The sequence below is a fragment of the Panthera pardus genome, unplaced genomic scaffold, assembly GCF_024362965.1.
Source record: "Panthera pardus isolate Hobbes unplaced genomic scaffold, ASM2436296v1 HiC_scaffold_18, whole genome shotgun sequence".
Classification (NCBI taxonomy): domain Eukaryota; kingdom Metazoa; phylum Chordata; class Mammalia; order Carnivora; family Felidae; genus Panthera; species Panthera pardus.
This window is the reverse complement of record NW_026526743.1, coordinates 24,831,289-24,844,935: the sequence shown is the minus strand read 5'-3', so window position 1 is coordinate 24,844,935 and position 13,647 is coordinate 24,831,289. Positions and strand designations below refer to the sequence as shown.

Here is a 13,647-nt window from a genome sequence, read left to right as displayed (position 1 = left end):
GTCAGCTAGCCAATATCTACTCATTTGTTGTATACTTGAGTGACCTGCCCTAGGTTTGATTAAAGACTTGGGTTTTCTGGCTTGTGGTAATTCAAAATAAGTCAGTTGGGAATGGGTAGGGAAGGACCTCATACTGCTGTTCACTCCTCTGCATCACACTGCAGTGTGCCAACAAAACTAGGTCCAAGCCTCCAAAATCTCTGGAGATGTACTGTATATTTTAACCACTCATCACAGTGATTAGCCTTAGGTTAGAAATGTCTTCCTAAGACGAAGTAAAATCTTAAGCTGTGACTTTAATCTATTTTTACAAGGCAGAGCTAAGTGTAAATACAAATGGCTTCATGACCATTAGATATACTGTTAGAAAGGAGCACATTTGGGGGTGCCTGGGTGGCTCAGTTGGTAAAGCATTCTACTCTTGATTTTGGCTCAGGTCATGACCTCATGGTTGTTGAGATCGAGCCCTGCATTTCACCAAGTGAGCCACCCATGTGCCCCTGGGTTCTACCATTTTTTATCAAGCTTACTGTCTATATACAAAGGCAATGGAGTACTCAAAACTCCAATCAAAAGGGTTAATATTGGGGCATCTGGCTGGCTCAGCTGGTAGAGCATGCAACTCTTGATCTCAGGGTTGTGAGTTCAAACTCCATGTTGGGTATGGAGCCTACTAAAAGAAAAGTTAAAATCTAAACTGGTGATCCTTATCAAAGAATAAAATGGGTTGACAGGATAGTGTGCAGATTCAGTAAAATTAATATAAATTTGAACCACAATGATTTTAAGCCTTAAATAGGATGTCTCTCAGGATATGGGCTATCACAAAACCATGCCTGTCAACTACTTTTATCCTTTTACACATCCCTTGGACCAGATTCTCAAGCTTTATTAAACATACAAATCACCTGGGATCTTGTTAAAATGCAGATTCTGGAATTCAGCAGGTCTGTGGTGGGGCCAAAGATTCCATGTTTCTAATATGCCCCCATATAATGCTGTTGGTCCAGGGACCATACTTTTGAGTAAGAAGCCCTAGATAACAATTCCATAGACACATTTTTAATAGTACTTGCAGTAAATTGTTTCACTTGTTTCTTATAATGTAAGATGGTTCTTACATTTCCTTGTGGTGAAGACTAAGGAGAAATGTGTGGCAGTGGCCTAGGGAAGTGTTTGTAAACATCTTTCCTTTGGACAGTATAAGGGGTTTAGGCAATCTGCTCCAGGAGGCATTTCTGTCCTATGTACATATGAGGGTGGATCTTGGCTTTTCCAGGGCATAGCAGTTTGATGAAACTCTTCTGAAACTCATGTGGCATAAAGGGTACAGAATAGGGTTGATAGCCGAATTCAGCCAGAGGAGCCAGAAAGACATCTCATGGAGGGAGTGCTGGATGCATATCCCATGGCAGGCAGCTCGGATGATCATGAGCAATGTGTAGGGTGCCCAGCAACAGGCCAAACACACATGATGATGGCTAGCCACCTGGCCACTTGGTTAATCCAGAAGAGCTACAGGCGGCTGGCCAGTGAGCTGGCCAGGTCTGGCTGTCTCTGGGCAATGCAGACACTCTTGCTGGCCCTGTAGTTGTTCTGTTGCCAGTGTGCTGCTTTGGCTTGGATGTCTACCTGCAGAGGTGGTAAATCTTGAGTCCCAGGGACATCCAAGGAAAGACCCTTGTGTCTGGGGGAGAGTACCTGGTCTCTCTTCTTCCTGCTCCTCGTCTCAGCTAGTTTAACAAAAAGTATAATTTGTTTTTTCTCCCCTGGAAGTTCATCTCCGAGTTGTCTTGGCTCTGGGCAATGTTGTTCCTCCTCAGGGAGGTGCGCTTCTGAATGTTGATGTAGATGCTCAAGTTGAAGTAAGTGACGCTGATAAAGGGAGTGAAGAATTTGATGATGGAGGTCGTCATCAGGAAGTACCAGTTGTAGAAGAACTCAGCATAGCACTCCCCCCGAGGCAGGATGCTCCTTTTGGCCACATATGCCCAACCGATGATGGCAGGTCCATAGACGAGGAATGCCACCACCCACCAACTCGAAAACAATATTCCTGGTCATGCCCTTCTGAGCTCTGTAAGTCACCTAAAAGGAAACAGCAGAGGCCGGTAAGAGGGGAAGTTGAGGCACCTTCACTCACTCAGCCTGGTACAGCATGGTGCCAATGGTGAGGTCGGATATTAGTTGTTGAGCTAGCCAGTGTCTGGGGGCTGGGAGAGGTTTTACTTCTCTATCAGCCAACTCTTCCCTAGCTCTACTCTGCCACTCCAAGGAGCCTCCGTGCAATGGGTGAAAAGCCTCCCTCTTGCGGACACAACTCAAAGTCTGCCCATTTGGATGTTAGTGGTATTCCTCCACGTATGAAAGCATACATTTTCAACACCTCTCAGAACATGTATACATTATATACATAATTCGCTCAACATCCACAAATCGAATAGCACTGTGTTGCACCGTGCTTCTTCTTCCAACTTTAAGTACATCCTGCTGTTAACTTTATGTGCTCACTCTGTATTTTTATTTTTGATCAGTCCAGTCCCACCTACTGTTCCTGTAGGTGGCACAAGGTCTCAGTGACCAAGAGTAGAGGCTCTGGAGTCAGGTGGCTTGAATTTAAATGTCCACTGTCACTTGGCTAGCTGTTTGTCCTAGGCAACTTAACCTCTGTGTGCCTCAGTTTCTTCATGTATAAGATGGGACACCTTTACCTGGACCACAGGGTTGTCATGACCCTATGTATATCAGCTCTTGGATATAATCCATATAAAGTTCTTTAAACAGTATCTGACTTAAAATAGGCTGTCAAATATTACCTATCATTCTTACTGGGCATAAAAATATCTGTAAGGGCAGAAGCATGAAATAAATGTTCTTGGCTTTTTCTCCCCTGTATCTTTGGTGTGCAGAAAAAGTTCTGAGATGGTGAGAGATAACTGTGAAAATGAAAGGTTCTTTGAAGATTGGAGAGATGGGCATTTTCCCCCAACTGGGCTGCCATATTGAAGACCCTTTGGGAATGTGTGTCACTGAAGCAGAAGACCCAGCCCTCTACATGGTTCAATGCAGAACATTTAATACTGCTAATTAGGCCATCTTACTCTGTATGCCCTCAGTGTACCCCAAAGCCTTTCATTCATAGCAAAGGAAACCTAATCACCAATGGATTACAGGAGAGTGAGCCCAAGTAATGTTTACTTTGGGCTCATTTAGAAAACGCCACTTTAAATGATGTTGGTACTTAGGAAATTATTTTGGTCAAATACAGTGAAAATGTAATAAACAGTAACAGAGATGAGAGACAGGGATGAGCTGGACTAGAGCAGTGACGAAAGGCAATGAGTCTCATTCTTGGTTGTACCTTCTAATACCTTATAATCACCTGATGGCCTTTTTAAAAATGCCAAGCTTGCCCCCCACCTCTAAGCCCATTAAGTCTAAATATGTAATAAAAAAAAAAAAAAGTGCTTCCCAAATGGGTTGGAAATTGCAGCTGGAAAAAGCAAATTGCCTGAGTGCCACAGAGTGGACTTAACAATGGATGGCTCTATCTGCCAAAGCTGCTAATTTTCCTATAGTGAACATAGATTACTTGAACAAAAGATAAAAGGAATTTTCATAAAAGACCCAAAGGAAAATGCTTTAAATGCAGTAAAAATGCTTTTTTTTTTCTCTTCTGTCTCATTTAAGGTTCAGTTTTGCCCCAGATGATTAATTTCTTTGGGTCTTATCATCCCTGTGTGCAAAATAGGGATAAAAATCTTTAGTTTCTACCTTACAGGGAGGTGAGGACCAAAAGAATTAGCCATCATAGAGGTTAGAGCCAAAGGGCTTTTAACCGCTCACTTTCCTAATGGAAAACAAGTGCACAGAGGTGCTGTGATGTGCCAAAGGCACACAATGTGTTGTGTCTTAAATCAAGAGTGGACCCTAGGCCTCCTGACTCCTGGACCAGCCTAAAAAGCACCACTGTGAGTGCAATGTACTTGTGATTGCTCATGCAAACCCTTCCCTTTGCTATCTGCTCTAGAAATACTGAAGTATTTTCCCTTCCCACCCAGCACTGTTCTTGGGGAGGCAGCCATGAATACTTACCAGGGAGGACAAAAAACCACTTGGCACCCATATTACCTTTACATCAGGCCTTGAATGTGGACTTTGGATCACGCCTCCAGATGAGGTTATGCTTTCATTAAATCAGTACCTATGCCTAGCACTGTTACAAGCAAGCACTGGGAAAACATCAGGTAGCAAGACCCCTGCCCCCTTAGAGCTTGGGTTCTAGTGAAGAAGACAGACCTCGAATACAGTGTCCAGCCGTGATAAGCATGAGTATAGCAGGGAAGGAGAACTGGAGAAGGTGAGGGCTGTTACTTGACACAGATGACCAAGGATGTCTCTCTGAGGAGGTGACAGTTGAGCAGAGGCGTGGACTCAGGGTGAGAACAATGGATGGAAAGAGAAAGATGCCTTAATAGGACTTTACGTTTGCATCCTTCCTGACCATACTCATGACCGTAACACCTAGGGTACACTTTATAAGGATAAAAATAAATCATGTGAAAGGCACAGTTTATATTGCATTTTAACTCTTTAATTTGTTAAATGTATTTAAAACGGATATCAATATTTGTAACCTACTTTTAGCATCTCCTTTTCTTTTCCCTTTGAATATCTGGGGTTCTGAAAATATATGGAAATCGTATGGTGGTTTCTCTCCGCCACTAGCCCAGCAACTCCAAACCCGACTGTGTCCCTGGCAGTCCTCCACGCCAGCGGGTTTGTGTAGAACCTCTGGCCTTCTTTCCGCCCTGGTGACAGAGGTGAACCTGTCATAGCTGATGAGGACAATATTGAAGGCCGAGGAGGTGCTCACCAGGTAATCCATCACTAGTCACAATTTACACAGCTCCTTCCGAACTTCCACTCCCCGGTCAGGACGTAGGGGATGTACAGTGGGATGCAGAAGCCGCCTGTGGACACAGGGGAGCGGTGGCCTGGCCCCCGGGCTGCCAACTCCAGCCTGGTCTGGGGTGCCCCAAGGCGTCCCAACTCTCGAGGGAGACTTCCGAGCGCAGGGTTCTCCTCTGCAGGGCTACTTGTATGCCGCCGGTCCCTAGACCGCACTCACCCACCAGGAGGTCGGCGACAGCCAAATTGAGGAGGAAGTTGCCGCTGGAGCGCAGGCTGCGGTCCACGGCAAAGACCACCACGATCAGTGAGTTGCCCAGCACCGTGGCCAGCTCCAGCAGCGCCCTGAGCGCCGCCAGCAGCGCGGCCACCGGCGCCGAGAAGTGGCCGGCGTGCCGTCCGGAGTGTAGCCCTGACTGGAGCCCCAGCCCGGTAACGCACGCGTTGCCCGATGCGTTCGGCTCCATGCTGTAGGTGGCAGGGATGCCGGCGGCTGGCGAAGGGAGCCCGTGGGCAGGGGGCGCGCGGCTGGAGCCGGCGCCTGGCCGGTGGGGATCTAGGGGGCGCAGCGGGAGGAAGTGGGGCGGAGAGACGGCTGCCTGCAGCCAGGACAGGGCTGGGACGCTGGGGACCGGGCCCCTGGCCTGTAGGGTAGGGACCACCAGTGGGCTGGGTCCGGAACACCTGGGGCGGGGCCGGGGTCGGGGTGCCTGGTTGGGGACAGCCGGCTGGCTGGGGAGCAGCTGAGAGCGGGGAGTTGCCAGGGGACTGGGGTGGGAGGAGTCGGAGACCGCTGGCAGTGGGGGCAGGGGACCCTGCGGGGCGGGGGGAGGGGGGAGGTGGAGGGTTCGCGCTGCGCCGCGTTCTAGCTCCCCTCGGCGAATGCAGGGAGGTTGAGTCTTCCAAGCAAGTTGTTACTACTATTTTCCCGAACAGGAATAGTTTTGTTTCATTATGTTTTATCGTAAAAGTAGTATGTGCACTTAGAAAACAAGCAATACAGAAGGGCATCAAGTGGAAGTAAAATTTTTACCGTTATCTCCTCCCTGAGATACCCACTTTGAACATTTGGGTTTAAATCCTTCCAGGCTTCATGCCCCCCCCCCCTTTTTTTTACCCCCCAACTCTTCCCTCCTCCACAGAACTAGACAGACAAAACAAACATGCAAAAAACCCCAAACGCATAGATTTGGGGTGGGGGGTGGAATGGGGTTTGGCTATTTTGATTTATAATCTGCTTTTTCTCCCCATGAAATAATAAATCTGGACATTTCCCCACATCCATACGGAATACAGGTAACCATTATTATCTTTAATGATATCATTTTTCCATTATATGGATGAGCATATTTCCTCAATTTGTTGATAGACAACTATCAATTGTTTCTGTTTTGTTTGATTTTGCTTGTGTATCTTTGTTCACTTATCTACATAATTTCCCCAAGGGAAATTAATGGAAACAGAATTGCTGGGACAAAAGGAATGCAATAGTATAAAATACTATTTTACAACATGTTGCCAGGTTGCCAGGTTGGTAGAAAAGTTGTTCTAATTTACCATTGAAAAAGCCATTAAAAATTTTTTTTTCACAGTGGTGTGACACTGAATACAGGAAACTTCAATTACAATAGAGGCAGGAGGACAAGGGACACCTGTTAAGCATCTTGATTTCAGCTCAGGTTTGTGTGAGCCCCACATCAGGCTTTGTGCTGACAGTGTGGTACCTGCTTGGGATTCCCTCTCCCTCTCTCTCTCCCCCTCCCTTGCTCACTCTCTCTCTGTCTCTCTCTTAATTAATTAATTAATTAATTAAAAAAATAAAATTGAGGCAGGAGGCCAGAAGGGGAGATCTCAGCCCTTATCAACTCTAGGACAATTGCAGATCCCAACAGAAAGATCCATACCTTGCATTTTCCAACAGGAAGAAACCTACTTTATTACCCTAGCAAGCAGGAGGAAGATTTTGCTCCTTGCTCAACAGCAGACCAGCCAATGAGAAACTGCCACAACTTAGCCAATGAGAAACTGTAATCACCCTTCTCAGTTTCCTCTAATGGACTTTAATCCAAAGATGCCCCTCCCAACTTCCCTTTCCCCTATAATGTTCCTTTCCTTTGTTCTCTGGACTAGCCTATGATTTTGCTTTGGCTTGCATGTCCAAATTGCAATTCCTCTGCCATTTCTGAATAAACCCATTTTGCTGGTAAAGTAACTGGTTGTTTTTATTTTCAAGGTTGACAGTAGGTAGTGATTGTGTGGGGTCTTAGTTTGGCTTCCTAGAGCTCCCTCTCACCTTAGCCCCTTTGTTTCTCCAGCATAGACAGTCCTTCCCTCTGGCGAATTGGCTCAGAGTGGACTACCTGTCAGGACTACTAGGACTGGGAGTAATGGCCTCTTAGAGAGGGGGAAGAGGTTGGAAGACTGTACCTTAACACTTTTATCACCGGGGTTGGGGCAGAATCTGTCAGGAAGCTCCTCCCTGTGGTTTGGGGTGTGTGGGCATGGGGAGGGGTATGTGTAAAGAGGGGATGTGTATAAATTATGCAGATGGCAGCTGCTTTATCTGTCCTGTTATTTGCCTCCTGCAGACCAGTTTGTTCTGGTGGTGGGAAAAGTGACCCAATGTCACGGATACAAATTCTTGGGCCAGAAAGCAGGGATGGGCCCTTGGGATTATTTGTGCAATGACTCTCAAGCTTTTTGAACCACAACCCACCTAGAATATACTGTTTACATTATAACCCAATGTATACACATACTGCACACATGTGCATGTACACACATATTGGTGAGGAAAAAGTAAAACAAAAACAGTGACTGCCCTTAGTATGATGTATTCTGATATTTTTGGTTCTACCCTATGTTTTATTATTAGTTTTTAAATGCTGGTCTTGACCCACTACATTTATTTTGTGATCCTCAACTGGCTGTCAGCCTGCATTTGAGAAACAGTCATCTGGTTAATCTAGTTGAATCCACTCATTTTACACATGGGAACATGGGCCAGAATGGGAAGATACTTAGTTGGGGCCATCCAGGGAGTTATGGTTGAGCAGAGCTGGTTCCAGACTGATGTTGACAGACATGGCCAGCCGAGAGATGACTGTCCCTCTTGTGGCGGCAATGATGTTTGAGGCAGGAAACAACTCTGATGATTGAGGAAGGAAGAAACAAGCCAGCATTTATCTCCTTTCTTGTCTACTAATTGCCTCTTCATTTGCTGAAAAGATACTTTGGGCCTGGTGGAAATGACACTTGGAGCAGATTGATGGGCCCCTCTCCCACCAACCAGGGGCTGAGAATCCATCTAGGCCAGTTTAAATAGGAAAAGTGATGGCAGGTCATGTAGAAGATGCAGGTAGTACTACTGTTGTCTGTCTGTAAGAAGACAGGAGAATGGGGTCTAGCAGGCATATACTTCTCCCTCTCCTTCAGGTATTGGGTAGCTAGGGGACCATGCTAAAGAGTTAATCCCTGTTTGTTGTGTATGTGTGCTACATTTGTTTCAGAGGGCCAGGCTATACCTTCACAGTGCCTCAGGGGCTGGGACTCATGCAAAGAGCCTTAGGGTTGACACTGCTGCCCCAGTGGTCCTGGAAGGTAGGGTATCCAGGCAGAGAATCGTTCTTGAGCCTTGGATTCATCAGTTTGGCCTGCCGAAACAGAATACCATAGACTGGGTGGCTTCAACAACAAATATTTCTGACAGTTCCAGAGGCTGGGAAGAACAACATCAAGCTGCTGGCAGATCTGGTGAGGACATACTTCCTGGTTTGCAGATGACCATCTTCTCATATCTTCGAGTAGAAAGATATTGTGTCTCTTCCTCTTTTATAAGGGCATTAATTCTTTAAGACCTAATATAACCATAGTTCCCTCCCAAATGCCCCACTTCTAAATGCTATTACACTGGGAATTAGTGTTTTAACATATACACTTTGGCATGGGGGTTGGAGGACACATGAACATTCAGTCCATAGCAAACATTAAGATCCAACGAATTTGCCTTGCTAGGCTCTGGTCTTGCTTGGAATCTGTCACCCCTTTCTTTCTGATGTCTCCCTTTTGGAATAGGAAAGTCAATTCTATGCCTGTCCCACCATGGTAATTTGGAAGCACAAATTAATTTGTCTGGTTCCACAGGCTTACAACTGGACCGGAGTTTTGTCTCAGGATGAATCACACCCCGAAGAGGTGTAACTAAGAAACCAAATCTGGCACAAAAAAGAAAAGGAAATCATTGGCTCTTTTTTGAAGTGGAAGTAAAATGATTTTTATTATTGCTATTGTTATTTTGGTATCTGGGCTTTGCGATGTGAAAGGAGCTGACTTTACTTGCCTGCCAGGCTGTGTGGGGCTGTTGCATGTAGAATCAGAGCAGAGGAGGAAACCTGACATGGGGGCAGAGCTGTCTTCATTCCCTGGGCTCCCGCACAGCTCTGTCCACCATCTCAGCCTTCAAACCAGTTCCTACTTACATGTGCCTTCTTGGGAGTGGAGTGAAATCATGGCTTTAGTAACCAGACTTGAGTTTAAATCATGGCTCTACCGCTTACTTGTTAGAAGACCCCAAGCAAAGTTTAGAACCCCTAAGTCTCATTTGATCAGCTGTCAAATGGCAATAATAGTAACTGGTAGCATTGTTATAAAGATTATTGGACAATGGGCACATATTGCATGGCACACAGCAAGTATGACATAAAAGGTAGCTCTTATAGCCAAGATGTTAGCTGAGGTCTCCAGGCCTCTTGAGTTAGAGATAAGATGTCTTGAATCCTAGCACACCTGGAGGAGTCTAAAACTTCCCCAATGTTCCTGCAAATCCACAGAAGGCTTTTGTTCCAAGGGTCACTCATATCTGGCTTGGAACTCACCTTTTTCTTTTTTTTTTTTTTTTTTTTAAATTTTTTTTTTTCAACTTTTTTTTTTTTTTTTTTTTTTTTGGGACAGAGAGAGACAGCATGAACGGGGGAGGAGCAGAGAGAGAGGGAGACACAGAATCGGAAACAGGCCCCAGGCTCCGAGCCATCAGCCCAGAGCCCGACGCGGGGCTCGAACTCACGGACCGCAAGATCGTGACCTGGCTGAAGTCGGACGCTTAACCGACTGCGCCACCCAGGCGCCCCGGAACTCACCTTTTTCTTGATGAGGTTGTCTCACATCTGTGCCATCTCTCTTATGGGTCATATCAACTCAAAATGAAACTCACCTCCTTTCTTGATTTCCCCAATGCCCCATCCCTCAAGATTTGGGGAGGAGACCCAGGAGGAGTTTATGTCTCATAAATATAATCTTAGCAGCTTCAAATGGAACATTAGGACTTCCTGTTCTGAAAATGTCTGTCAGCTACCTCCACCAGGATGTTTTTGGACTTCTTTGCTCCCACAGTGTCCCAACATCACACTGTCTCCCTGGCTCCCCTCTCTATACTCCCTTTTCTGAGAGCAAAATATATTTTCCCTTTTCTCATGATTATCAGACTAGCTATCTCTTTCCACTTTCTAGGTTTCTGCCAATACTTCTTGCTCAAAAAGATTATCAAGCCATTTATAGATCAAAAACCATCCCTACCCCAGGGGCAACTGAAATTTATACTCCCCTCTCCTGCATTATTACTGTTTCTTATTTAAATTTTATTACAGGATAAAACACAAAATTCTTTTTGTAGACCCAGAAAATCCAAGTGATTCATTTAAAAATCTATTAATAGTAATATGAGCTCAGTAGAGTGGATGGATTCAACTATATGAATGGAAATCAATAGCTCTGTTATACACTAGCAATAACCATTTAGAAATTTGTTGCAAAAAAAATCCCATTTGCCATGGCAACACAAGCCACAAGTACTTATGAATAAACCTAACAAGTAATTGTGCAATAGTGTGAAGAAAAATGTTAACTTTATTGAAAGACTTAGAAAAACCACCAAATAAAGGTAGAGACAAATGTTTCCTCATTTTTAAGACCCAACAGTGTAAATATATATTCTTCAATTAATCTATAAATTTATTTCAATCCCAACTAAATCCCAACAAGTTAGTTGAGCAAAGTTTACATGGGAAGAAAAATGCACAAAAATAGCCAAGACATTTTTAAAAAAAGATAGAAGAAAATTGTCCTAGTGCATATTAAAATATTATAACCCTATAGTGATTAAGATGGTTCAGGAATCATGGGGCACCTTGGTGCCTCAGTCAGTTAAGCGACTGACCTGATTTTGGCTCAGGTCATGATTTCACAGTTTGAGGGTTTGAGCCCCCTGTAAGACTCTGCGCTGACAGTGTGGAGCCTGCTTGGGATTCTCTCTCTCCCTTTCTCTCTCTGCTCCTACCCTCCCCCCCCCCCAAATAAATAAACTTTAAGAAAAAAGAAAAGATGGTTCAAGAATATAATGCAAAAATGCAGAATTCAGAAGCATGTATATATGGAATGTAGTTTATTTATTTATTATTATTTTTTTTAAAATTTTTTTAACGTTTATTTATTTTTGAGACAGAGAGAGACAGAGCATGAACGGGGGAGGGTCAGAGAGAGGGAGACACAGAATCTGAAACAGGCTCCAGGCTCTGAGCTGTCAGCACAGAACCCAACGCGGGGCTCGAACCCACGGACCGCGAGATCATGACCTGAGCCAAAGTCGGACACTTAACTGACTGAGCCACCCAGGCGCCCCTGGAATGTAGTTTATGATCAAGATGACATTTCTTAGTGAAAAAGGATCATACAACACATTTGTTTTAAACAAAGGGCTGAAATTTAGGAAAAATAATGTGAAATCCTGAATCTTATACAAGGGAGAAAAATATTCCAGATGAATTAAGAAACTAAATGTAAAAATGAACAAAACTTTAAAATACTTAAAAAAAAATCATCTTGAGATGGGGAAGACCTATCCAGAAGCTATAAAGAAACAAATGGACAAATTTGACCTTAGTCAAAACTGTATAGTTCAAAACTTCTATAAAATGACAGATGCTAATCACAGTCATAAAAATATTTTTCAAAGAATTAATATCTAGAATATATAGAGCACTTTTACAAATCAATAGGAAAGAAACACAAATGTCCAAAGAATATGAGTAAGTTATTTAAAGGAGACCTACACATGACTTATAAACATACAAAATGATGTCACCATCACTAGCAATCAAATTAAATGCAAATGAGAACAAGACAGCTTTTATAGCCCATGATGATTGGAATCATTTAAAATGGTTGATAATAACTGTGATTGACAAATATGCATGAAAATGGGCACTCACTTATGGGTGGCAGTATAAATTAGTGTCAAAGGGAAAAATTCTTGTACTTTTTAACCCAGGAATTTCACTTCTAGAGTCTATCAAAAATAATCACACATGTATAAAGATGTATGCAAAAAGATGTCTGTTGCAACACTTCTTGTAATGATCAAGTGTTGGAAGAGACCTAAATGTCCATCGATATAGAAATGAATAAATAGGGGTGCCTGGTGGCTCAGCCAGTTAAGTATCCGACTTTGGCTCAAGTCATGATCTCACCGTTTGTGAGTTTGACCCCTGCGTTGGGCTTTGTGCTGACAGCTTGGAGCCTGGAGCCTGGAGCCTGCTTTGTCTCCCTCCCTCTTTCTCTGCTCCTCCCCTACTCGTGTTCTCTCTCTCTCTCTCTCTCTCTCAAAAATAAATAAACATAAAAAAATTAAAAAAAGAAGTGAATAAATAATACATCTATGCCCTTAAATGTTGCCAATGGCCCTGACAAAAGAGGGAATCTATTTCTCCATTCTTTGAATCTAGTTTAGCAATGTAACTTCTCTTGGCCAATGGGACTGTACACATGACGCACTCAGAGGCTTGATAGGTGCTTGTATATTGTAGCCTGTTCTCTTGCTGCACTTGGGACCCTGACACTGCTGTGTGAATGAACCTGAGCCAGACTTCTGGTGGGTGAGAGGCCATGTGGAGAACCCAGGCACACTGGCTGCCTCCCTCCAGAATATGGATGAGGCCATCCTAGACCATCCAGCCTGTAAAAGATCTGCCTGCTAACCACAGATGCATGAGAAAACTCATCAGAAATAAAACTGGATCAAACCAGAAGAATTGTGCAGCTGGTCTTTTTAAACTACTAGGTTTTGGGGTGGTTTGTTTTGTAGCAATAGATACTGATACTAATCCATACAATGAAATACCATGGAGCAATCTGAAAGAATGAGGTGAATATATGTGTCATAGTGTACTGACATGGAAAGCTTGCTGAGACAAATTATTAAGAAAAAACCAAAGACCTTGTAATTCTACAAGCTATCCTATAGTCTTCCAATAAATTCCCTTTTTTTCCCCTCAAGTTAGCTATTGTTTATTTCTGTTGTTTGTAGCCAGATGGTTTTATTCATAGATGTTCCTGGTAAAATAAGTTTGGAAAACACTATGTGAAATATTTTTCTTACTTCAGGATTTGTCAGTAAATCCTTTCAAAAGAGGTTGTGAATGCAGCTGTCTCATTGTTGTTTGATATCAAAACCCTTTTTACCTTGCCCTAATATCCCAAGAGATTAATGATACACTCTGAGAAACTGTCCTATTTGTTCTTGTGACAAATGAATATGGCTCTAAGGATTCTACCATTTCCATCTGTCATTTTTCTGGAAGCCTTTCTCATTTGTGTGTGGTACTGTGTCAGCTGTCCCAATTTCTACAAATTTGTTGCCAGGAACCCATTATATTAAAAGTAAATAGAGAATGGTCTCTGCTTTAA

At 43.7% G+C, this 13,647-nt stretch overlaps 1 protein-coding gene across 1 annotated transcript; it reads right to left on the bottom strand.

The window, feature by feature from the left end:
- Positions 1–542: 542 nt before the first annotated feature.
- Positions 543–8,218, bottom strand: LOC109270632 (proline-rich protein 36-like). Its single transcript, XM_053906177.1, has 3 exons — positions 8,201–8,218; positions 5,132–5,726; positions 543–2,088 (listed from the first exon to the last, which is right to left on the bottom strand). The coding sequence occupies exons 1-3, from the start codon at positions 8,216–8,218 to the stop codon at positions 1,916–1,918; spliced, it is 786 nt and encodes a 261-aa protein (XP_053762152.1). The 3' UTR covers positions 543–1,915.
- Between the last annotated feature and the right edge of the window lie 5,429 nt (positions 8,219–13,647).

Excerpts from the sequence above, each read along its gene's own strand:
- LOC109270632 (XM_053906177.1), bottom strand. Across the intron at positions 2,089-5,131 it reads TGTCGCCGACCTCCTGGTGG|GTGACTTACAGAGCTCAGAA; the intron begins GTGAGTGCGGTC and ends GTTTCCTTTTAG.